At 43.7% G+C, this 26,450-nt stretch overlaps 1 protein-coding gene across 1 annotated transcript in view; it reads right to left on the bottom strand.

Moving 5' to 3' along the window:
• Positions 1 to 16,528: 16,528 nt before the first annotated feature.
• EPS8L2 (EPS8 signaling adaptor L2) overlaps positions 16,529 to 26,450 on the bottom strand; it is a 110,240-nt gene continuing 100,318 nt past the window's right edge. The window contains exons 16-21 of the mRNA XM_066634176.1: positions 26,327 to 26,438; positions 23,891 to 24,007; positions 21,800 to 21,899; positions 19,926 to 20,109; positions 18,423 to 18,555; positions 16,529 to 16,893 (exon numbers count right to left, since the gene is read on the bottom strand). Coding sequence (XP_066490273.1) covers positions 16,822 to 16,893; positions 18,423 to 18,555; positions 19,926 to 20,109; positions 21,800 to 21,899; positions 23,891 to 24,007; positions 26,327 to 26,438 — 718 coding nt within the window. The 3' untranslated portion in view covers positions 16,529 to 16,821. The remainder of the gene's footprint in view (positions 16,894 to 18,422; positions 18,556 to 19,925; positions 20,110 to 21,799; positions 21,900 to 23,890; positions 24,008 to 26,326; positions 26,439 to 26,450) is intronic.

A 26,450-nucleotide genomic window follows, 5' to 3' on the forward strand; every position in this document is an offset into this window, starting at 1 on the left:
TGCCCGGTGTCAACCCAGATGTTTGGGAGCAAGGAGTCCCAGGCTGTGCCGTCAACGCTAGCCCTATCACCGTCACAGTGAAAGCAGGCACCCAGCCAGTATGGGTCAAGCAGTTCCCCCGACCACCGGGAGAGAGAGAAGGTATCTCCGCAGCCATCAAGCACCTGCTGGTGCACAACATCCTCCGACCCTGCTGGTCCCTGTGGAACACCCCTGTCATGGGAATCAAGAAAGCAGACAGCTCCTGGCGCCTGGTGCGTGATCTCAGAGAAGTCAACAAGCGAATCAATGATGAACCTCAGCTGGTCCCAGACTCCTACGTTCTGCTGAATTCACTGAGCCCTGACAACCACTGGCTCTCTGCCCTGGACCTAAAGGATGGTTTCTACATGATCCCCCTAGCAGAGGAATCGGGGCCCATCTTCTCTTTCTCATGGGCGCTTGGAGATGATGCCAGCATGCCACAGCCCACCCAGACACCAACCCAATTCTGTTGGAACCGCCTCGCCCAAGGCTTCAAGAATTCACCTGTTTACTTTGGACAACAGTTGGCACGAGATCTAGCTAAACGGAGCCCCCCAGGTACTACCCAGGTTTACCAATACATGGATGATCTCTTGCTGATGAGTGCCACCCAAGAAGAGGCCACCCAAGCCGCTGTCAGCATGCTGAACCACCTTGCTGCCTGTGGGTACAAGGTGTCTCGAAAGAAAGCCCAACTTGTTACCCAAGAAGTCACATTCATTGGTCACACTGTGGCGCGTGGCACCAAACTCCTCTCCCGAGATCGTGTGGAAGAAATTTGTTCCCTTCCTTTGCCAGACTCTGAAACTGCCCTCCATGCTTTCCTTGGTCTTGTCAACTACTGCTGCCAGTGGGCCCCTGAGTATGCTGTTCTTACTCAACCCCTGCAAACCGCTCTCCAGAGAGGCCTCCAAACTGCCTGCTGGGATTTAAAAACAGAGGAGCAAGATGCCATCCAGAGCCTCAAGAAAGCCCTCATGTCAGTGCTAGCACTTGGACTCCCAGATCTGCGGAGACCGTTCCAGCTTCACCTGGCCGAAAAGGAAGGCACTGCAAATAGAGTACTAACATGGGACTGTGCAGGGACTCAACGCCCTGTTGCTTACTTTTCCAAACGCCTAGATGCTGTCGCTAGAGGACTCCCAGGATGTGTCTGGGTAATTGCTGCTGTAGCCCTGCTGCTTAAAGATGTCACCAGATTCACTTTGGGCTCCCGGATCATTGTGAGTACCTCCCACAACTTGAAAGGACTTCGCGAAAGCCAAGCACACAGGTGGCTTTCTCCAGCCATACTTGCCCAATACCAAGCAGTGATGCTAGAGATCCCTGAGGTAGAGTTCAAGACATGTGGATCCTTGAACCCAGCTACCTACCTGCCCAGCCGGACAGATGACCAACACCCTGAACATGACTGCATCACAGTGACTGAAACACAGGTAAAACCACAGGAGGGCCTACACCAAGCCCCTCTAGAATCACCTGATATTGTATTGTTTTGTGATGGGTCTAGCTTCGTGGAAAATGGCAAAAGATACACAGCATGGGCAGTTGTGGATGGGCAAGGAAATGTCAGGAGAAGTCGATGTCTCCCTCCACAGTACTCAGCTCAAGTTGCCAAGTTGAGGGCGATGACAGAAGGATTAAAAATTGCAAAAGACTTGACTGTCAATATTTTTTCTGACTCTAGTTATGTTTGTTCCACCATTCATGCCCACGCCCAGCTGTGGAAACTGAGAGGTAAGTTGAATACACATGGCAGCCCCATTAAGCAGGCTAATCTGATTAATGACTTGCTAGATGCCCTCCAGGGCCCCAGGGAACTCAAAGGCCACCAGAAAGGCACCTCTCCAGAGATAGTTGGTAACTGGCAAGCAGACAATGCAGCTCCCTATCTGTAAGATCTTTGTGGGCTGCTGTACCCCTAAGCATGACTGACTATGTGAATGCCAAGGCCACCCCTCCAAGGTGGAGACCCATAGAAGGTGAATACCGCATGGCCCTTCCTGGTTCATGTATAGGCTCAGAGCCAGGTTATGAAGGATGTCCAAAGCACATCAACATAGCATATCTTTTAATTACTGGACCACGGGAACCCCACTCACAGTGTGTTCCAGGGTGTGCTCAGTGGAACCATACCTGACCCCCTCATTGTGCCCAAGAAATTCGCAGGTGTTATACAGACAATGCGAACACCCAGGGCTATGTAGAGTACAACACCTCTAACTGGGATTGGTCCCTTACAGGAGAAGAGTTACTGTCCCAATCAGCCACCCATGGCAGTGACACCTGGCTCTATCAACAATATGCTCAGGGAGGAGGCCTGTGTGTCTGCCAGAATGGTTGTATAACCACCAATGACTTATTCTTTTTAAAGAGAAATGGCCAATTTGCCAACTATCATAAGGGATGCGAATCTGTAGCTGTTGGAGTTGTTAAGCTCCATGGCATCTCCTGCTCTTCACCTCACAAACAGCCCGCACGGATAAGAAACACCCGTGGAGCTGACCTCACTGTTACCAGTTCCCTTGTAGATTCAAAAGGCACTCCTCTGGATAAAGCCTACTGTGCCGATAAAGAAATTTATATACGCTCTCATGCTGAGACCATAGGTGTAGGCATAGTCTCTTTTGGTATTTCTACCTCAGTGCGCCTTGCACATTACATGGATGAAGCCAGTTGTGCTATCGTAAGAATTGGGAGTGACTCCCGATATGCTTTAATGAAACTTAGCACAGCCTTGCATGCCCTGCAGATATATGCAGAGCAGTCAAGAGTCACACTGGACTTTTATTTTGCAAGCCAAGGAGGTGTATGCAAGGTAGAACACCCACATTCCTGTCTTGTCTCTCTAAACCAGACCGATATCCAGGATGACATAATGGATATAGACTCAGTAATTAAACATGTCACCCATGATGTTTCTCCCAACTGGTTAGATTGGCTTGTGGATTTTGGTTGGCTTAGATCTCTTTTAGTATTAATTGGAGTTATTGTAGTTCTCATATTTCTGTCTTGTTGCTGTATCTACTCAGTTCCTTTGTGTTTTCAGGACGTTAGAACTCAGCGTCCTACAGCCCCTCCTGTCTCTCATGCCCAAGTTTACCAAACTAATTTGCTAAAATTCCATCCCCTTTCTGTTCACCTTGGTGCCCATCAGGGGGGAAACTGATATCAAAATGCCCAGCTCACAATATAGAAATATCCCAAAATGCCCAGTTCACAATATAGAAATACCCACAAAGCCCCTCTCTGACCCTTGTCCAAAGGCCAGCATCTAATATCCCTCTCAGAGAACAAGCTGGCTGTGGTATGGGCCTCCAAGAGTGAACAGAAAGCCATAAATAAGGGCAATCAACAAATAAGGATGAAAGAGTTAGAGTACCAGACCCTCTGTAAGGGATATGTTTGTAAACAAATTGTCGATGCATATCGAATTGCCCTACTCAGATCAACATCCTGAGCTGATAACACATGCCAAATGTTGTTTGTGTGCCTGTTGGTCTGTTATTCTTCCCATGGATGCTATCCTCTCTTTGTGTGCTCTCGTCCCCCCTCCCCTATCTAAAGACCCTATAAAACCTGCATCATTGTAATCCTTCGGGGTCCTCCACGTGTGTGTGGCGGTCCTATTTGCAAACGAGTAAACATTTACTTTGGTCAGAAGTCTTTTGAATTCTCCTGTCATCTGTTGGTTGCCTCTCCAAAAATCCAAAGAACCGTGTGTTCATTCGGGATCACAAGCACCCACAACCCACATGCTCTGCAGGGTGGGTGGGGAGGCAGGTGAGGCACAGCCTCCTCACTGGTGCCCTTCAAAAAGCACTGGTGCCATCTGAGGCACCCAAGCACTCACAACCCACATGCTCTGCAGGGTGGGTGGGGAGGCAGTGCCCCCCCCCCACTGGTATCCTTCAGAAAGCACTGCTCCCATGTGAGGCACCCAAGCACCCACAACCCACACGCTTGCAACAACCTACAGGCCCAGTCCTATCCAACTTTCCAGTGCCAGTGCAGCTTGGAGGATGCCTCCTCTGTGAATGCCCCCGTACTGCAGGATGCAGCATGTGCCGCATTGGCAGGGCTGCACTAGTGCTGGAAAGTTGGATAGGATTTGGCCCTACATCAGTAGATGATCACCCAATGAAGTCATTGGTTGTGTGCAGAAAATTCTGATGCAATACAACTTTTGCATACAGAAGTCCACGTAAATAAGAAATTAACTGAGCTTCATTTAAAACAGCCCCATGGACCAAATGTGAAATCTTTTACATTTTCTGACCTACGTAACCACTCACACATGGCACAAATGAGCTCCAAGGCACATTTCACATATTGTTCAAAATCTGGAACACCTGGACAGTGCTGCTGGTATTTTATTTTATTTTTTTGCAATGCTTGGAACACAATTTTTTGTTTGTTGCATTATGTAAGATCCATTAGGATTCATAAAATACCCACAAGATATTTAATAGGCAACATTTCTAAAACAAAACTAATTTTGAACATAATATCTATGTTTACTGTGATCATAAATTCAATCTAGAATCTGTCTTTGGTTCTCTTATTATATGTTCTGATTAAATGCATCTAGCATCATCCACATTCATAACATTATGTAACAATTAGATTATAACAAATAAGATGAAATTTTCATTAAACTTGAAAAACCTCTGTCTTCCTCCCAGACCTTAGATGCTGAATCTGTATGTAACATCTTAATGCATTTTAAAAATACATCACTGTCTGAAACCAAACCCTTGTTTTCTCCTTTATATGTTGTTTTCTCCTATATGTTTTTTATGCATTAAAAAACATCTAAGCAGAGGCTTAATTTCATTCAGGGTGCAATCCTGTAGAGCACTTGGCAAGTGCAACTTGTGCCAGCCCAGGAGTGTCACAAATGTGCCACAAAGCAGATTTGCACCTTCTTAGAGTCAGTTGAGCTAGCGCATAGACATGCTCTGTGAGACCAAATCCAGGACCCATGCTGCTGAAATTATACCGCATGTATACCGCAAAGAAAGAAGGGTTCCACTAAATCCAGGAGAGTGCCCGCATGGCTAACCAGCCAAGTTAGAGAGGCTGTGAAGGGCAAGAAAGCTTCCTTCCGTAAACGGAAGTCTTGCCCTAATGAAGAGAATAAAAAGGAACATAAACTGTGGCAAAAGAAATGTAAGAAGGTGATAGGGGAGGCCAAGCGAGACTATGAGGAACGCATGGCCAGCAACATTAAGGGGAATAATAAAAGCTTCTTCAAATATGTTAGAAGCAGGAAACCCGCCAGAGAAGCGGTTGGCCCTCTGGATGGTGAGGGAGGGAAAGGGGAGATAAAAGGAGACTTAGAGATGGCAGAGAAATTAAATGAGTTCTTTGCATCTGTCTTCACGGCAGAAGACCTCGGGCAGATACCGCTGCCCGAACGGCCCCTCCTAACCGAGGAGTTAAGTCAGATAGAGGTTAAAAGAGAAGATGTTTCAGACCTCATTGATAAATTAAAGATCAATAAGTCACCGGGCCCTGATGGCATACACCCAAGGGTTATTAAGGAATTGAAGAATGAAGTTGCTGATCTCTTGACTAAGGTATGCAACTTGTCCCTCAAAACAGCCACGGTACCAGAAGATTGGAGGATAGCAAATGTCACGCCTATTTTTAAAAAGGGAAAGAGGGGGGACCCGGGAAACTATAGGCCGGTCAGCCTAACATCTATACCGGGTAAGATGGTGGAATGCCTCATCAAAGATAGGATCTCAAAACACATAGACGAACAGGCCTTGCTGAGGGAGAGTCAGCATGGCTTCTGTAAGGGTAAGTCTTGCCTCACAAACCTTATAGAATTCTTTGAAAAGGTCAACAGGCATGTGGATGCGGGAGAACCCGTGGACATTATATATCTGGACTTTCAGAAGGCGTTTGACACGGTCCCTCACCAAAGGCTACTGAAAAAACTCCACAGTCAGGGAATTAGAGGACAGGTCCTCTCGTGGATTGAGAACTGGTTGGAGGCCAGGAAGCAGAGAGTGGGTGTCAATGGGCAATTTTCACAATGGAGAGAGGTGAAAAGCGGTGTGCCCCAAGGATCTGTCCTGGGACCGGTGCTTTTCAACCTCTTCATAAATGACCTGGAGACAGGGTTGAGCAGTGAAGTGGCTAAGTTTGCAGATGACACCAAACTTTTCCGAGTGGTAAAGACCAGAAGTGATTGTGAGGAGCTCCAGAAGGATCTCTCCAGACTGGCAGAATGGGCAGCAAAATGGCAGATGCGCTTCAATGTCGGTAAGTGTAAAGTCATGCACATTGGGGCAAAAAATCAAAACTTTAGATATAGGCTGATGGGTTCTGAGCTGTCTGTGACAGATCAGGAGAGAGATCTTGGGGTGGTGGTGGACAGGTCGATGAAAGTGTCGACCCAATGTGCGGCAGCAGTGAAGAAGGCCAATTCTATGCTTGGGATCATTAGGAAGGGTATTGAGAACAAAACGGTTAGTATTATAATGCCGTTGTACAAATCTATGGTAAGGCCACACCTGGAGTATTGTGTCCAGTTCTGGTCGCCGCATCTCAAAAAAGACATAGTGGAAATGGAAAAGGTGCAAAAGAGAGCGACTAAGATGATTACGGGGCTGGGGCACCTTCCTTATGAGGAAAGGCTACGGCGTTTGGGCCTCTTCAGCCTAGAAAAGAGACGCTTGAGGGGGGACATGATTGAGACATACAAAATTATGCAGGGGATGGACAGAGTGGATAGGGAGATGCTCTTTACACTCTCACATAATACCAGAACCAGGGGACATCCACTAAAATTGAGTGTTGGGCGGGTTAGGACAGACAAAAGAAAATATTTCTTTACTCAGCGTGTGGTCGGTCTGTGGAACTCCTTGCCACAGGATGTGGTGCTGGCGTCTAGCCTAGACGCCTTTAAAAGGGGATTGGACGAGTTTCTGGAGGAAAAATCCATTATGGGGTACAAGCCATGATGTGTATGCGCAACCTCCTGATTTTAGGAATGGGTTAATTCAGAATGCCAGATGTAGGGGAGAGCACCAGGATGAGGTCTCTTGTTATCTGGTGTGCTCCCTGGGGCATTTGGTGGGCCGCTGTGAGATACAGGAAGCTGGACTAGATGGGCCTATGGCCTGATCCAGTGGGGCTGTTCTTATGTTCTTATGTTCTTATGAAATTGAGTAAGTTTCCACTGACCAAGGGTGGCCAGTGGGGGGGGGGGAGGGGTTGGAAAGGGTGGGGGGAGGGTGGAATGGGGGAATTTTTGGGCTGGAGGATGGCAGGGGCAGAGAGGGCTGATGGGCAGTCTGGGCCCTGGAGGGGCGTGGGACTATCCTGGGCAACTTAGGCTGGATTATAATCCCTCTTCCAGCCAGCCTAGCATTACACCAGGCTGCTCGGTTCCATGCCAGCAATTTTGCTGGAGCAGATCCCAGTAGCCCAAAAGGGGTGGCTGGTGCACAACATGGGGTAAGGGGATAAATATCCCCTTATTCCGAGTTGTGTGGCTGCCACCTCCTAACCTGTGCTAGATACAGCGCAGGCCAGTTGGCCTGCCTATTCCAGCACAGGTTAGGATTGTGCTGCCCATTTGTTAACCATATTTACAGTCTGTCAATCATTATTCTTCCTTCTCCTTCCTATTACAAAACTGGTCTGATTAGAATTTACTTGGTCAGTGTTTTCAAGCTACCCTGGGGCTAATACTATATTTTTTTCTGAGAGCTTACATATAGAAATAGGAACTTTCATGTGCTTAACTCAGGGGTGTCAAACATAAGGCCTCTGGGTCTGATAGGGCCAGTGGAAGCTGTTTATCAGAAATGATAATCGGCCTCTCCCAGCACCACAATCAGCTGCTCTCAGCTGCTAAGCTGCAAAGTGACGAATCAACAGAAATGGTGCTGCAAATGGTGCTGCTGAAAAGACAGCACTGGGAAAGACCTATTATCATGTGGGCCACGCTTTCAGCAGTACTGCTCTGCTGAGACATCACTGCACTCTCAGTTGCTGAGCTGCAAGTGATGCCTTGGCAAAAGTAACACTGTTGAAGGGAGAACCCATTGGGGGTCATCCATATCTTGAAAATATGACCAAGGTTTGCATATTTTCTCTTCTGTCATTTGCAGCTACTGAGTTCTTAGGTGAAAAAGAAGTGCTTATTTCTGGTCATCACCTGCTTAATGATGTCACCTCCTGCTTAATGGCATCACTTCCAGCCTTCAGCAGGCACCATGAATGCTCTTCGGCTCACTGTATGACACTCCTGGCTCACAAGTCTGTGACCCCTGGCTTAGAATACTATGAATGCCTTTTGAGTGCTCAGTGATTCTCAATCATGTACTTTCTGGTCATAGACACAGTCAGACCTAGATCTCAATTCTCTCTTTTCCCTAGTATTAAATACCAAATAAAGAAAGCAAAAGCCTGCTCCTCTTTTATGCCCATGTACAATTCGCTCTTGTTCAATGTACAATTACCCATATACAATTCAATTGTACAAAATGCTCATGTACAATTCCACTTATGCGAATTCCATCTTGTTCCTAGAGGGAATATTGGTGGCTGCAACTTTCTTCATTCCTCTTTCAACATTCCAGCTCCTCATTATAATAAAGAGGGGTCAAAGGGCAAAAGGCAAGCATATTTTAATAATAAAAATAAAATAATAACAACTAGGTATTTATATACCGCCTTTCTGGTCATCAGATTACTCCTCTGACTTTATTCAAGGTGGTTTACATAGGCAGGCGTTTCTAAATCCCTCAAGGGGATTTTTACAATCATAAACGGTTCTCTCTTTCAAGAACCAACAACATTTCAGAATGGATCTTCCTGGTTTGGTCTCACTTCTGGCTTCCAGTTCTCCCACGCAGGCTGGCAAGCAGCTCCATCTCTCACATGGAGGGCAGCCAAGACGCTTCTCGCTCACAGCAAGAGCAGGTGGAATCACTCAGCTTGGCATGTCAGCTGCTTCAAGGTCTCACCATTCTCACGTTCAGGGAGCTGCCAGTGTCCTCGAACTGGCGACCTTCTGATGTTATCTTCTAACAGAGGCTCTACCCTCTAGACCAGGGGTGCCCAAACCCCGGACCTGGGGCCACATGTGGCCCTCGAGGCTTCTCAATGCGGCCCGCAGAGAACCCCCAGTCTCCAATGAGCCTCTGGCCCTCCAGAGATTTGCTGGAGCCCACACTGGCCTGATGCAACTGCTCTTAGCGTGAGGGCGACTGTTTGACCTCATGCATGAGCTATAGGATGAGGGCTCCCTCCACTGCTTGCTGTTTCATGTCTGTGATGCAGCAGAGGCAGCAAAGGAAAGGTCAGCCTTGCTTTGTGCAAGGCCTTTTATAGGCCTTGAGCTATTGTAAGACCTTCATTCATTCATATAAGTTCATCTTTAATATATTCATTTATGTAAACTTATGCAAATTTATTCAACTTTGAAATGTAAATTAATTCTTTTTTTTCCTCAGTTTCCGACACAGTGTCAGAGAGATGATGTGGCCCTCCAGCCAAAAACTTTGGACACCCCTGCTCTAGACCAGACCTCCTGCCCAACTTTAGAACTTTACCCAACTTAGATAGCGACTTGGCTACAGGGTCTTTTGTTCAACCTGACTTTATCACCTTTGTTGGAATGCCACAGAGTATCCCTCAGGTTTTCTGACACATTCTCCTGCTCTAAAACTAATGTGCTGCTTTGCATAAATCAAAAGGTAAGCTGAGCTAGGAAAGCAGCTCAGTAATATCTGTTGATACATGAAAAAGTTAATTGCCCTGTATCCACATCCTCATATAAAACTTCTGATGAAATTCTGGGTGGCTTCCTTTGCCAAATATATTTGATATCAAAATATATATCAAATATATTGTGATATTACTATTGTATTACATTATGATAATGGTAATATTGACCTGTAATGTAATACATTACCATAATGTATTACATTATGGTAATGGCAATATTGCCATTCTTCCAACAAAGAATTCTGCACTTGCAGAGTATATTTAATAGAAGAAACAAGACCTGTGGAAGGACATTCATTTTTAATGTTGCAATCTAGCCCAACCTTTGGTTTGTAACTAGACCACCTATCTAAATCCTATGTCACTTCAACCAGCAATTTGTTATGGTTGTAAATTACTAACAGGTCAAGCCTAGGCCTGTCTACTCAGAAGTAAGTCCTATTGAATTCAATAGGACATACAGTACTCCCTGGGGAATGTCTGTAGTAAGGGTGGGCAAACATTCAGCTTTAGGGCTTCTAGACCTGTAACAATTGTATAGAAGCAGTTCAGCAGGTGCAGCTTTTTATCTCACAGGTGACTAGCTGCACCAGCAAAAGCTCAGCAACCTGAGCACACCCTTCCTTTTGGCAACAAAGCTTCTCCTCCCTCAGGCAACCCAGAAGCAATGTGATTATGGGTACAATCCTATCCAATTTGCCAGCACTGGTGCAACTGCAATGCAGCCCTGGGTAAGGGAACAAATGTTTCCTTACTTTGAGGAGGGTTCTGTGCCTGCCTCCCCACCACAGGGTGCAGTGCACATCCCATTTACACAGCTGCATTAGCACTGGAAAATTGGGTAGGATTGGTCCCTATGTCAACTTGTCACTGCCAAACTTCTGGTTTGCTGAGCTGCACATTGGGTGACACAGTTGGCTGCTGGGTGGGTGTCATCCCAGCAGTTGCCACTCATTGGACTTGCGCCTGCTCTGCCTCCTGCTTGGTTAACTTGGCGTCACTTCTCTAGCACTGGCATTAGGGTTGGGCAGATATGTGGTGAATGGCTCCTTGCACATCATACTGAGAAGCCATTACGTCATGACTGTTGGGTTGTGTTGGGGTTTCCATGATTGCTGGTAGCATTACTGGAAGGGCAGTGCTAATGTGGGGTTACCTGGGCTCTTGTTCCCTCCCTTTATAGTTGGATAGGCCTAGGTTATGACATCAGTGCAACTTTGGCATAGAATCACACTCTTAGCCTCAGATGTATATATTGACAGGACCACTGTATCTGACACTTGACCCACTTGAAACAATGGCAAGGAAGATAACACTGACAATCCATCAGGGTTTACAAATACCTATCTATTTGTTTAAGTCTATCTGTTTGACCATTACTGAGGGGAGGTTCCAGGGGTTGGGCACAGTTTCTACCATTTGAGGAGCCAAAGGAAAATTTGCATTTCCCTTGAACCCCATAAAAGAGGATTTTGCACATTTTTTTCTAGTGCTTGCAAAGTTACCTGTACACTGCTGTTGTGTCCCTCCAGACCCTGGAGGTGAACAATGACACTGCAACTAAGAGTAAATCTAGCTAGGGAAGGTTCTAGGTAACCTGTATTAGGATTTTATTCCTCTGATATGCCTCTAAAGATTGAGGGGAAAAATTTCTTCCCTTGGTGGAAGCAGGGAAAGAGGGGGCTTAAGGAAGCTTTTACCTCAAAAGGCATCTTAACATAAGTTTGGAAACCTTGCTTCAGTCGGTAAAAATTTACTTGGTAAATAAATGGTAAATGTGCCAGGCTTGTGCAGACACAATGTGGACAAACATACCTGGATCTCACAGACCTGATGCACAGTTTAAATATGAAATTAGATTCTGTAGACGTGTAAAAAAGAAGTGTTGAACAAAATATGTCCCCCCAGTCTCTTGGGGGAAAATGGTCATAGCTACAGTTTCAGTTTATTGGAATGAACATATACAAATTATGAAGATATTCATTTGAGACAAACCAGAGGAGTTTCAGGGTTAATATATTATTCAGAAAATAGGAACATCTGCTGTAACACTTCCAGCCTGGTTTCCTTATGATTTAGGTGAAACCTATGCCTGGGTGGAAGAACATCAAAGCAGTTGGCAGAAGAAAAGCTAATACAACATTTTGTGTATGTCCACCATGCAGATCAGCCACCACTGTACAGCTTGTCTTCACACCCCAACCAAATACCCAAATACAGGTTGCAGCTAGCATGAAGACAAACTACGTGAGGTCATATATGCAAAAGATATATAACATTTTACCACATGGAGCAGCTAATACATTGAGGTTGTTTAAAAGATGTGCGAGAAGCTGCCCTCATCTCCATGTAGAACACTCTCAGTTATTTTCACTAATGCAGGACTTTTCTACAGTCAATAATAAAAGTTCTTTCTGCCCTGTTGGGAAATGTGCACTTGGAGGCAAACAAATTGATGATTAGCTTGATAAGTATGACTAAAAATGATTTAAAATATCAGGCACTCCATGAACTAGCAACTGGAATAAGGATGTACTGTATTGTAAAACAAGAACTTAGAAACACATGAGAAATAAATCCAAATAATGTATACGTGTCTTTTAATTTTTAAACCAACTTATCACCCCTGCTTACAGTACATACATAAAGTTCAGCGTAAGGAATGAAGCCATGTTTTGTTGAACAAATAAGCCACAACCTTGCAAAGATATGTTTAATCTGACATCCTACAAATACTCCCAACTAAGTCAACAAGACCATAGTTTCTCAAATATGGCCACCAAGGGCTTTTGATGCAGCCATCAAGGCACTGGTTTCTCCACTGATTTGTATGAGAGTTGACTGTTCTGCAGCTGTGTCTCTGGCCACAGCCAAAGACCCTTGAAAAAGTCTACCTATAGTAAACTACATTTGTTCACCATATACCTTTACAGAACTAGAATGTCCACTGCCAACACATATTAGAGGTGAGAACAGAACAATTTCTATTGTGTATCTTGCCCTTCCTTCAAAGAGCTCAGAGTTACATCTTGATTTTTCTTTGCTGAACTTTCATTACTACCAACGGAACAAGACATTTGTCTTCCTTTTTTTAGTTAGGTCTAAAATTAAACAATAAGTGCTTATTCTGCTGACTGTAAACTTGCCAGCTTCATATATAATATATACTTTATGCTAGCTCTGATTTATAAAGTGTGATTAAATTATCTCTGCTACCTTTAAAGCGTAATATACAGGGTGTCCACAAAAACACTCCCTGATTTCACGATGTTATGATATCTAAACTAATTCAAATATACAGTAGAACCTCTTTAAGTTGACCACCCAAGGGACTGGAGGAATTGGTCAACACAGGGAGGTGGTCAACATACGGGAAAAAAAGGCTCTAGAAAATTAGGTCTAGAAAAACCCAAGGTTCTAGAAAATTAGGTCAATTTAAGGAGGTGGTCATTATAGAGAGGTGGTTAACTTTGGAGGTTCTATTGTATTGATAAACATGTTGTGAACCAATTTAATAACATTTCATTTTTCTCAATGAGCAACTGCCAAACAGATGGATTGGTCGTGCTGGACGAGATGATCAGGTGTTCTGCAAGTGGCCTGTGAGGTCACCGGACCTAACTGTTTGTGACTTCTTTCTTTGGGGGTACATGAAGAGCACAGTTTACGTACCACCACTACCTGCAACCCTGGAGGAGCTGAAAATTTCGATCACTGAAGCAGTTCACATGATAACTCCAGATATGCTGCAGAGCGTCTGGACCGAACTGGACTATCACATCGATGTTTGCAGAGCAACCAGAGAGGCGCACATTGAGTGCCTTTAATGCTACCCTATACCACATGAAACTGAATCTGAAGCTACTGCATCTGAAGCTGCATCTGAAGCTACTAACTGTGAAAGATTATTACAATAAAATTGCATGTTATACCTGTTTGAAATCAGGGAGTGTTTCTGTGGACACCCTGTATAATGTGAAAATGTAATTTTCATGTAGTTATACCTTCATGGATTTTTTGGTCAAGAACCTTGTCTACATATTTATGTACAGATAATCTAAAACATGATGGCTAATGTACAAATAACAACAGTAGTCGGAGACAAATTAAACAAAGATATGTGTGCGAGTGTGTTTCCTGAAGGCTTGGTTTTGCAAAATCTCCCCAGGCATTTAGAAGAATAAAGCTTCCTTGGGATATGTGACACTATAATGGAACTGTCCATACAGCATACATTTTGCATCATGCAGGCTTTTGCAGGACTTAACTACAGATTAAATATATTTTCAAGCTTCCAAAATCTAAATAAAATAGCATATAAACAGTCATTTTTGTTCATACAGGTTTGTCCAATTTCTGTTTCCAGGTATGTTAGAACATTGCAGGATACACACATAAAACTGAATTTTTGTTATCAAGAGCAGCTATAGTTATGGTTATATATTGCTGTCCCAAATGAATGTCATGTTTACATTGCTCAGCTAAGTGGTTCCCAAACAGGTATGATAGAAATAGACTTCTAGTCAGCCACATACTTTTGAGAGAACAAGGACGCAGCACCTGAAAGTCACTACTGTACTGCTCGTGGGTTTGGCTTATAACTTGTGTACAAGGTAGGGCATAGAGTGGCACTTGCATCTTAGCATGATGAACGGACCAAGAACTGTCTTATTGCCAAATCCAAGGATTCAGAGAACATGAGATTGGCTTAATAAGTATGGAAATGTAATATGGGATTCCTTTATATTGTCTTCTGGGTTTTGTGCATATAGGGCATGCACTATATACATAGTCTCAAATTTTATCATATGGACTGGAAACTTATTTTTAATGAAAACTTTAATATGTTACAATGGTCCCTGGACTCAAATAACATTGATTCACAATTTACATATGGTGCATCCCTAGACTGAAGCAAAGTACACTGCTGAGTGGTATAACTATTGACTCATCCTTTTATTAACAAAGACTTGTGTCAGGCAATACTGCTTGTGAGTGAGGGATGAATATCCAGACAAACTATTACATAGTTAATTAATCTGGGGCAATGCCTTAACAGGTGGAGGAAGATAAATAAAACAACGCTTGCCAATCAGGAAATCTTAATATATTTCAGACTGCCCTTCATTTCAGCCCTACCCTTTCCTTGATTTCATCAATACCCTTATATATATGGAGAAAGGCAGAGAAGCTTTTCAGACTGACTTGTTTCCTTACAGATTGTTGCACTATATCTACAAGCAATAAAAAGTGTAGTCCTTCATTCTGACTGGCCTGGATACAGTTTAATGTTAACAGGTGAAATAGAGGGAAGCGTATAATAAAGACATATAGGGATTCTGGGAAAGTGGAGTGTCTCCTTTTATCAGTCAATGAGAAATAATGGTTTCTCATATACATTGCTAAGGGCCAGTTCAGATATCTGTTCTATACATCTGACTCTCCTAGTTACATGATAATTTGAATAATTAGCAAGAGTGGCATCATGGGTTGGCCAGGGCCTGGTTCAGGACCCACTCTCACTAGAGGACCCACCCAGCCTAAGCCCTCAAGTACTGGTGGCACCTGTAGTGCCCAGTGCACAAGGAGGGGGTGGAGGGTGCCATGTGGACACCAGTGGAGGTCTTTGCTCCGGGGTCCACAGCAACCTGGTATCAGCATTGCATTTAATGACCTAAATTAACTGCCTAATAATCGCAGTTTCTCCATAAGATCACTTCAGTATTGAACTAGATTTCTGTGTGATCTTGACCACGTAAGAATACGGATTGAGCATCCCAAATCCAAATATGAAATGTATGCAATGCTCCGAAATTGGAAACATTTTGAATGCCAACATGACATCATGAATGGAAAATTCCACACCTGAAAATTCCACATGCAGCAGGCTGCAGTCAAAACTCAGGTGCACAACATTTACTCAGTCTCCTTAAGGAAAAAACGACCCTCCCAGCCTTTATCAGTTGCAATATATCTTTTTCATGCATGGCCAGATCCTCCACACAAGCATAGCCACAAAGGGCAATAAAATGGCACATGTGCAGGCCAGACAGATCAGTGGCAGGTTCCCTATGGTAACACTTCTGGTTCCATGCACTTCAGATAAGGGATACTCAACTTGTAATGGAGGTATTCAAGGCTGGTCTCAAATATGCTGATAGGATTTTGCGGGTATGACCATGGAAGGGATCAATGTAATCTGTTGATGAAAAGTTCTTACAAAGGAACTGGAATACAGTATACTTTCATTTAGTTAAGTGGTAACAAGGATCACATTCAGCCCATGCTATTACTTTTCCTAGGAATGGAGTAGCTAATGGTTATGTCAAAACTACCCTTGGATGAACCCTGGATATGCCTGGTTCATGATGGTTTCCCTGTGTCCTTTTTCAGGACATATAAAAGCAGTAAACATAAATATGGGTTGTGTTCAATCTCAAAATATTAAAAGCAATCACCTACTTGCCCATTAATCATCATATTGATTTATGCGTGTGCGGTCCCAGATGTCCCCTCCCCAGACTGGGCAAATCTGAGTCAAATTATAATATGTACGAAAGCTCACTAGAAGATACGGGAACATCTACCCTTCAAAATACATAGAACTTTTTGGGAGGTTTTTTGAATTATTTCCAGCCCATTATATGAAGCTTTATCACAGCAGTGATGAGCCATGTAGGAAGAACATTGTATTGATTGTTTTGAGGTCCATTTTTGCTTCAGTCCAGCCTTTTCTTAGAACATGAATTCCGATCCTCATCATGCTCTGAACTTCACACACACATAATATTTCTATATAAAATATAGATATAAAAATAATACTTCATGCAATTCTAGAACCTCTCTCCCATTGCAAAGTTGCATTAGTGAGGAAACATAGCTTCCCCTGTACCAACAGTGCTGAAGAAAGTCAATCTGGATAACCATTTACATTGCTTAGGTGCTGATCCCTGCAGTCTTTCAACAGTGGAGGATTTTTTTGTCCTTCTTCCCTTTTCTTCTGCAAGCAGGAGTATATGAGAGAGTTGAAAAGGCAGACAGAACTTAAATAGCAGAATCAATCCTCTCCTGGCGCCGCTTCATGATTTCTTGAAGCTCTGACTCCCCCCTGCTTTGCTGGAATAAAAATGGAAGATAAAGAATGTGAAACTTTGATGAAATCTTTTCCCTCCCTTAAATTTAATGTAATATTCAAGACATCTACTTATACAAATCCCTTCAGGGACTGGCTGTATCACTAGAAGTAATTTTGGAAAAATAAAGGAACATAGGCAAATGGTCATGACTGCAATCTGTGGGAAAGATCTTGTTCTAAATTTTGAGACTAGGGATTTCATGTTTATTTTTTCAAAAGCATCTAATAGAAATTAGCACAAAACTATGAACAAATTCCAAGTTTTCTACACTGCCTCTTGTGCTTTCATCCAGGACTCGCTTGCACATACAACACAGCTAGTCAACTGGTGAATTCCTGAATGCCTCCCTATTTATTTAAGTCATTTATCTTAGGGGATATAAAAGAGACCCCAGGTAGTTAAAAAATAATTTTAAAAGTATAACAAATCAATAGAAATAGACTACTGTAAAAAGAAACCACAAACACAAACCTGAGTCAAACAACATAGAAGCACAGAGGAATAAAACTAATTAAAGACAATGAAACAAAGCTCTTGGTTGCCAGCTAAAATGACAATAAGGAGAGGATCAGTTAACTGCACTATGATAATAAAATCTCAGGAGTAGTTCAGAGGCACATACCCATCATTCACTGATTTAGCACCAAGAAGTTTCAAATTAATTTATGTCAACTCATAATACAGTATTTTTCAATGGAGACAGACAGTTCACACATTTGGTTGAAAGTAAGTGGTGCAAATTGGTCCACAGGAACTACTATTTGAGGAGGGCTTAATGTATCTTTTATTGTTTTTATTTTTCAATGTTTTTATCTGTATTTTAAAGTATTGATTCTTAGCCGCCTTGGGTGCCCTTCAGGGAGAAAGGTGGAGTATAAATAAATAAATAAATAAATAAATAAATAAATAAATAAATAAATAAGGAAAATGCAAACAGCTTAGCTTAGCTACCTGGTCAAGTCAGATACGAAAAAGGCGGTGTCTAAGGTTTCAAATCTTGACGTCTAGCTTCCCCCACCCCCACCCAATTACAATCAAGTTTTGTCACTATCTTTCCTGAAATATTTTTCCTGCTTTAAATTAGGTATCCCTGCATTCATCACAAGAAAATGCAGGCCATAGCAGGAATTTAGTTTTGTGATAAAAGCTCAAACACAGTTCTTCTGAGATGTAGGCAGACAGTTCTTGCAAGACAGATGACAGGACAGCATTTACAAGAGCAATCAAATCAAAGGCTTTGGCTCCTTCCTGTACCACAGCAGTGGAGTCTCAGAGCTCAGTCCTTATGCCTATCTACTCAGAAGCAAGTCCCATTATAGTCAATGGAACTTACTCCCAGGAAAGTGTGGATAAGATTGCAGCCTCAGTCCAAATGCCTCCCATTTCTTTGTTCCAACGATATTTGCCACATTTGTAATAATGAAGCAGGTGTTATGACTTTGCCACTCATCCTTCAAAGCCATCTTACCACCTTCTAACATTTTGTATCTTTGGTGTCAAAGGACTTACCTCTAGGAGAGACTTTTGTACTGTGATTTTACTGTATACTCTGGCCCCCTCTTCTCCACATACTTTTTTTAGCTCCTCTTTGTTCAAAGAGAAAAGCTGTGCTCCAGTCAGTATACCAAGATGGTCCACAGTCCTGGCAAAATGACAGTAAATTGAATTATGTAAATTCTTTTTTTGGTTTTAAAAAAGTAACAGGAGAACTTGTTCTCCCATATGGAATGTTAACTGCTGGGTGGGATTTTGAATTTACAACAGTTTGTAGCTGTGCTTCACATCCTTGGCCTCCATTCTGCAGGTGGAGGATCAGCTTCACAACTATAGAACCTACAGAGCATGTGATGGTACAGTACTTAGATACTCTTCACATGTACCTTCAACAGTTTGGGCTGAAGTTCCTCCTGTGACTCCCTAGGTGGAAAGGATTCTGCCTGTGAAGCCAACAGTTTTCCTAAAGGACCAGTAGTATGCTGCTGATGTAGTATGCCAACAGAGCATGAGGTTGAGCCATGTAGGGGAAGATTTTACAAGGACTTAGGCCAGCATGGGAGAAATCAGAGGTAACAGAATCCATGTGTTACAAATACATGTAAAGGGGACTTTCTATTCCCATGTTACTGGAGCAGAACTGAGTGCAGGTAATGCTCAATGAATAGCTTTTACTTGGGCTACACTGCAAGGGCCAACCTCCACTTAGCAGGATTTTTTTCCATTCACACTGTCAACAGGGAAGCTTATGCTAAACCAGAACTTTATGCACACCATTCCCTTTAAATAAGGCACATTCCTTCAAATTCAGGAAGATTATTTTTCAGCTAAGAAGCAGCTATAAACCAGTTTCATTCCAAAAGGGCAACTTGGTTTCCAGCAACAGGCACTATTCGACAGCAGTCCTTCCTCTCTGACTTTAAGAACATAAGAACAGCCCCACTGGATCAGGCCATAGGCCCATCTAGTCCAGCTTCCTGTATCTCACAGCAGCCCACCAAATGCCCCAGAGAGCACACCAGATAACAAGAGACCTGCATCCTGGTGCCCTCCCTTGCATCTGGCATAGCCAATTTCTAAAATCAGGAGGTTGCACATACACATCATGGCTTGTAACCCCTAATGGATTTTTCCTCCAGAAACTTGTCCAATCCCCTTTTAAAGGCATCCAGGCCAGACACCATCACCACATCTGGCGGCAAGGACTTTCTCAGGAGACTCTGCTTGAAGCATCCTGCTGACAGGTGTGTGGCTAACCAGCACTGCAGCAGATGCATTAATTTCACCCTATGTGCAGGGAACTGAGGGGCCACGTGTCTCAGCAAAGAAGCTTGAGAACTAACTGAGACTTGGAACAAGACAAGGTTTGGGGTGCTGCGCTCCTTTCTAGAACATTCCCCCATACCCCAGCTGTGTGAATAAAACTTTTCACTCTGTTGCCTTATCACATCAGATGATACAAGAGGAAAAGCAAGATGAGAGAAAAGTGGGAAGAGGACAATGACAATAACAACTCACCCTTTGCTGAAAGAATTTGCTTCCAGCCAAGTTCTGACCTCCTTGGCATTGGACTCAAAGGTCAGGGGTACATTAAAGTGCTGAGTTTTCTCAACCTTAAAGTTTCTTTGAGCAGGTTGGACTTTGATATTTGTAATCTTTTTCAGCAGCTCATCATTAACCTCATCCATGTGATGGATCAGTTCTAAAAACAGATCAATCAATTAAATGTAAATGAATGTGTATACTCCCAAATCCTCAAAAAACAAAAAAAACCCCTCCTATTTACAGAAGTACATGAATGTCCAATTCAACAAACTAAAGCTACCACTTATTAAAAAGAAAAAGGACCATCTTTAATATTTTCTTGTTAATTCTCTATAAACATAGCAGATCGAACATTGTTTTCAAAAGATAAGCACTTTTCAAATCTAAGATACGAGCACCAGACTGATTTACATTGTCCCTCATTATTCAAAATTACTTCTATGGATTAGTCAAGTTTTAGTTGATTAATTACTGACCAAACCAATTTAAAAACTGCAGCTCTGCAAAATACAATGTAAAACACAGTAGTCAACAGATTAGTTACCCTCTTATATCACTTCAGCCTGTTTAGGTACATAACAAACAATTTCAGGGCATGGTAAGCAAGGGTTATAGCTTCTGCCAGTATTTGGTGAGGCTAATTACATTCAAATACTCATCAGTTAGTCTTGATGCTGCTTTGTTTTAAAGAAAAGCAGCTTGAGAAGTAGGAATGAAGTGGAGAAATAATGGCAGGGGGTGTCAGGGAAGACAGGAAGGATGTTTAAGACTTTCCCTCTGCCCTTCACATGAAAGATGCAAACTTCTAAAATTTCTTAAAAAATTCCAGCAGTTGACTGTCCGTGTCCCCACCCCAGCCCCAGCTCCACGGTAATTCAAAGTTGATGTTTGCATGGGAAAAAATATGTTTTTAGCTCCATGGGACAAAAAGAAGCTACTATGGGTGTGGTAAGGGTTACAGCAACCCCTACCCTTCCTATCTTCCTGCCCCTTATGTATTTTATTGAATATAAAATATTTATCTCTTGTTTTTATTCATTAATAACAAAGCAGCTTCCATAATTATTAAAAATAACAGTTGCATTTCTTTTTTAAAAGGGGGGATGTCTACCTTATGAGTGTTTCCAAGTTACATGCAGTTAGTTTCCAGGCCACAACAATATTTGACTCTAACTAGAACCCACTAAAACAGATGACAATAATTTTAGTCATGTTTGAAGTGATACCATTGCACATATTGAACAGTTTGTTTGAAGTGATACCATTGCACATATTGAACAGTTTAACTGAGAAGATACAAGTGAAACATCTAGAGATTTTATTCTTTTGTTTTGATAGTCAGCAGAAGACTATATCTCTGAGAAGCTCTCAGAGATGAAGGTCATAACCTATAAATTGCAATATTTTTTTCCTTTTAGAAATCGTGAAAGATATCAGACCTGACTTGCATAATTAAAAATCTGAAACTGCACTTGTACACATGAGTATCATTCATAACTGATGCTGCAAAATGTATTTTGTACATTTCGGGTACATTTATACATTTATGCTGTGGTATACCAGGAAGCCAACAGTTTTCTCCTTTTATACATAGGGTAAGTTTATACATGTGTAGGGTAGAATATATTATTAGGGTAGATGTATTATAACAAAGCACAACATTTCACATATAAAGTGACTGTTAGCTGACATTTTCAGACTAAAAATCAATATCTTTTGGTTGATTTAATTTGAAGTGCCATGCTTGGTTGAAAGAAGCAAAATACAACTTGTGCCATGCGTCAAGCACTCTGATGCTATGTACTTACGTTCTTTGGCATCTGGAGAATTACGGGCCAACATTTCACTTCCCCATTTATCCCCAGCATAGCTGGCAGGTAACTTATGTGAGGGGCTGGAAGGTCCCATTCCCCTTGGACTTAAATCTCCTTTGTATTTCTGATTAGTCTATAACATGAGAAAGATGTATAATTAAGGGTAAGTTTTCCTTTGTGAGTCCGACACAAAACCAGACAGTAAAGACAGTGCTGTCTACCGATTTCACATAGGTAGCATCTCATGAAGTGGCCTGGGCCAATCTGCGTGAAGAAATCTCTGGACAAAGGACACAGCCAGGCTGAACAGCTACACAGAGATGTGGTGTTTTTCTGGGATCAGACCCCATCTATACATTGTTCATGATTAACAGCCCAATCTTATACATACCAGCCATCATCAGTTTCTCCTTTGAAATGGCTCTAACTGCTGTAAAGCAGTCAGTGCCTGTTGCAAAAGACACTCAGACAGCACGTGACTTAGCACCACTGGCGGACCTAGAGGGGGGCAAACAGGACAAATGTCCTGAGCGCCGACCCTCCAGGGGCGCCTCTCGGACCCTTGCCCCCGCGCCCCCAGGGGAGCACCCAGGAGCGCTGCGAAGAGGATATCCTTTACAGGAGGATAGGAGACAGATGCCCAAGAGAGACACTGACGCTCTAGGGTGCCCATCTCATGTCCTCCTATAAAGGAGGAGGGGAGGCAGGTCAGCCCAGTCGGTGCCGAGACGCTGCCTGAGAGGCAGCTTCCCGCTGCCTCCAAGGAGCGCTCCTGGGCGCTCCTGCTCCGCTTCTGAGGGAGTCCCTCAGAGGTTGAGCGGAAGCAGTACGTGCCTCCTCTGATTTCGGAGGAAACGCATGCCGCTTCCTGGGCTCCAGCGGAGCCTCACGGAGGTCTCCATTGGAGTGGTGTGGGGCTCCTGGAAGCCCGCCTGTCTGGGGTGCTGCTTCCAGCAGCCCCAGACCGCTCCAGAGGAGACCTCTGCACAGAACGCTCCGCCAGGGCATCCCTCAGAGGTGGAGAGGAAGCGGCATGCCCCCCCTCCGTTCGGAGGAGACTTGTGCTGCTTCCCAGGCCCCCAAGGAGCCTTCCGCGCTGCTTGCAAGCGGCACGGAAGGCTCCATGGGGGCCTCAGCTGCCTCCTCCATTCCCCCTCGTTTTCAAAGGGAGAACGGTGGAGGCAGCTGCGTGGAAGTAATTGCGGTGACGATGGGGGGCGGGGGGAAGAGAAGTGGGGCGAAATGGGGTATGGGGGCAGAAAACTGGGGGTTGCCCTGGACATGGGGACCCCCAGGAGTGCCTCTGCTTAGCACACTGCTAGGAGCACTGGCAGGAAGGCCTGTGCCTTCCTGTCCATGTTGTTGTTTCTCCTATGGATTGCTGATTGTGGTAAGTCCACTGGAAGAAGCAGGAGGGGTGGTGGGAGAGCAGAATGGAGGCAGGGAGGGGCAAAACAAGGTAGGGGTTGGGAGGGGTGGACTGGGTCCCGGAAGGGGGGGTGGGATCAGCAGCACTGGCATTGCCGATATCCTAACCTCCTTTTCAGGTCTGATCCTGCAGCATGGGTCAATGTGGACCTGTAACAGCAAAATAGCTGTTGCAGGTTTGAGTAGACCTGTCTGTGCCATGGAGGCTTACCTCTGGGTAAGGGAACGACTGGAGACCCGATACTGCCACCCTCACCACAAGATGCAGTGGTTGTTATTTTGGTGTTACTGCATCAGTGTGTGTGTGTGGGGGGGGGGGGAAAGAAAATATAAGATTGGGCTATAAGAGTGAGCTTATAATACGTATGGTAGTCAGTTTGTCTCTGATGGTATGCCATCAGAAATAACCATGCTATAGTGTTACATGACCAAACAAAATCAATTACTTATATATTCAATACCATTTTTGTATTGAGTCATGGATTCTACAATCTTGAAGTGATGTCATAGCACTATATAATATCATACCTAAATAGGAGTCTAAATAGGAACTTCCAACAAGGGCACTTGAGTGCTGTGTGTGTGCATCTGTACACTCTTTCATAGTGGAGAACAGGTGGTAGCCCAGGCATATTTGTATTTTAAGAGGAACAACTCTGCAGAAGGTTTCAGTGGGAGTTAATATCTAAATCTGACCTGCTCAATTGATGCACAATCCTCAAGGTTCACTAGATCCAAGATGTTATATGGGACGTAACCAGACTGCCCACTGCGGTTTCGCAGCTTCCACCACTGCTTATTATCTTCCAACACCTGTGAATAAAAGCAGTATTTAATCATCTGAGGAAAAAAAAAATGAGTTATAGTGCTTTTAAAATATGTTCCTGGGTGTTCATATTTTAGTTTACTTGAACAAGTATCTAGGGCCTGACCAACACCTCCTGACACCTGAGGCAGCATGCCAGATGCTGCCCCTCTTCCCTGATGATGTGCCTGCTGCTGCTGCTCCTCCTGCTCTTCAGTGTTCTAGCACAGCACTCTTCTCCCGTTCACATTTCCTCTTCCTCTTTGTCCCCCTCTTCTTTTACTAACCCAGGGAGTAGAAGGAGGAACACCAGCAGTGGAGGTAAGTAGGTGGACAGAGATAGGTGCCCACCTCCTATCTGCTGCCTGAGGTGACTGCTTCAGTTGACCTCCTGGATGGGCCAACCCTGCAAGTATTCTGGAAAGTCTTAGCTTTTGCTATTCAGCACACAGTCTTTCCTGTCCTGTCCTTCATAAATGACCTGGAGACAGGGTTGAGCAGCGAGGCGGCTAAGTTTGCAGATGATACCAAACTTTTCTGAGTGGTGAAGACCAGAAGTGATTGTGAGAAGCTCCAGAAGGATCTCTCCAAACAGGCAGAACGGGCAGCAAAATGGCAGATGCGTTTCAATGTAAGTAAGTGTAAAGTCATGCACATTGGGGCAAAAAAACTTCACATATAGACTAAAGGGTTCTGACTAAAGGGTGACAGATGAGGAGATACATCATGGGGGGGGGTGGACAGGTCAATGAAAGTGTCAACCCAATGTGCAGTGGCAGTGAAGAAGGCCAATTCTATGCTTGAGATAATCAGAAAAGGTATTGAGAACAAAACAGCTAATACTTTGAGGCAGGAGGTCTGGTCTAGAGGGTAGAGCTTCCGTTTGCCTGAAGATAACATCCGCAGGTCGCCAGTTTGAGGCCACCAGCACCATGAATGGTGAAGCAGCTGACAAGCTGAGCCGAGTTATTCCACCTGCTCTTTGGTGTGAGCGAAGAAGTGTCTTGGCTGCCCTCCATGTGAGAGATGAAGGAGCTGCTTGTCAGCTTGCATGGGAGGAAATCAGAGGCCAGAATGTGATACCAGATCAAAAAGATCCATCTGAAATGTGGTTCTTGAAAGATAGAACCTTTCTTGGATTGTAAAAATCCCTACAGGGATTTAGAACAGCCTGCCCATGTAAACCGCCTTGAATAAAGTCTGAGGAGAAATCTGATGACCAAGAAAGGCGGTGTATAAATACATGTATTATTATTATTATTATTATTATGCCGTTGTACAAATCTATGGTAAGGCCACATCTGGAGTATTGTGTCCAGTACTGGTTGCTACATCTCAAAAAGGACATAGTGGAAATGGAAAAGGTGCAAAAGAGAGCTATTAAGATGATTACTGGACTGGGGCACCTTCCTTATGAGGAAAGGCTACAGTGCTTGAACTTCCTCAACCTAGAAAAGAGGCACCTGAAGGGGACATGATTGAGACATACAAAATTATGCACGGGAAGGATAGAGAGATGCTCTTTACACTCTCACATAACACCAGAACCAGGGGACATCCACTAAAACGGAGTGTTGGGACAGACAAAAGAAAATATTTCTTTACTCAGCGTGTGGTTGGTCTGTGGAATTCCTTGCCACAGGATGTGGTGATGGCATCCAGCCTAGATGCCTTTAAAAGGGGATTGGACAAATTTCTGGAGGAAAAATCCATTACGGGTTACAAGACATGATGTGTATGTGCAACTTCCTGTTTTCATAAATGGGCTGTCAGATGCAAGGAAGGGCACCAGGATGCAGGTCTCTTATTATCTGGTGTGCTCCCTGGGGCATTTGGTGGGCCACTGTGAGATACAGGAAGCTGGACTAGATGGGCCTATGGCCTGATCCAGCAGGCCTGTTCTTATGTTCTGTTCTGAAGCACTGTGAAAAGACTTTTCCCAATGAGTGGTATATAGGAAAGTCTTCAAACAAAAGCAAGGGATACATTTTCACCTACCTCTGCTCTTGTTTATTCAGTTCCCTTTCTCTCACTGATGTCCCCTCCCTACTCCCTCAGTGTTAAACGCCTGGTAGTTCTTCAGTGAGAATTAGAGATACATGGGCAGCTTCTATCCCACTTTTGTTTAACATAGAGCAGTGCTCTGATTGCTTCATGCATGTTACATTCTCTTACTTTCGGCTCTAAACAGCTGGTGTCCTTCAAATAATGAGAACTTTTATACGGTATCCTACACCAAGAGTAAGGGAGTATTAGGACATGGCATTGATTAAGAACGCTCTCGCCATTTGCAAGGTTGGATTGGAAAGAGTTTGAAGTTCATTTACCTCCAGAATTTCATCCTTCAGCACTGAAAGTTCAGTGGCATTTCGAGCAGTGAAATCATATTGCATTTTGGCATATCTCCTTGATGGGGCCAGATTTTGTGCCTCAAGGTTCCTGCAACAAAGA

The sequence above is a fragment of the Tiliqua scincoides genome, chromosome 1, assembly GCF_035046505.1.
Source record: "Tiliqua scincoides isolate rTilSci1 chromosome 1, rTilSci1.hap2, whole genome shotgun sequence".
NCBI lineage: Eukaryota > Metazoa > Chordata > Lepidosauria > Squamata > Scincidae > Tiliqua > Tiliqua scincoides.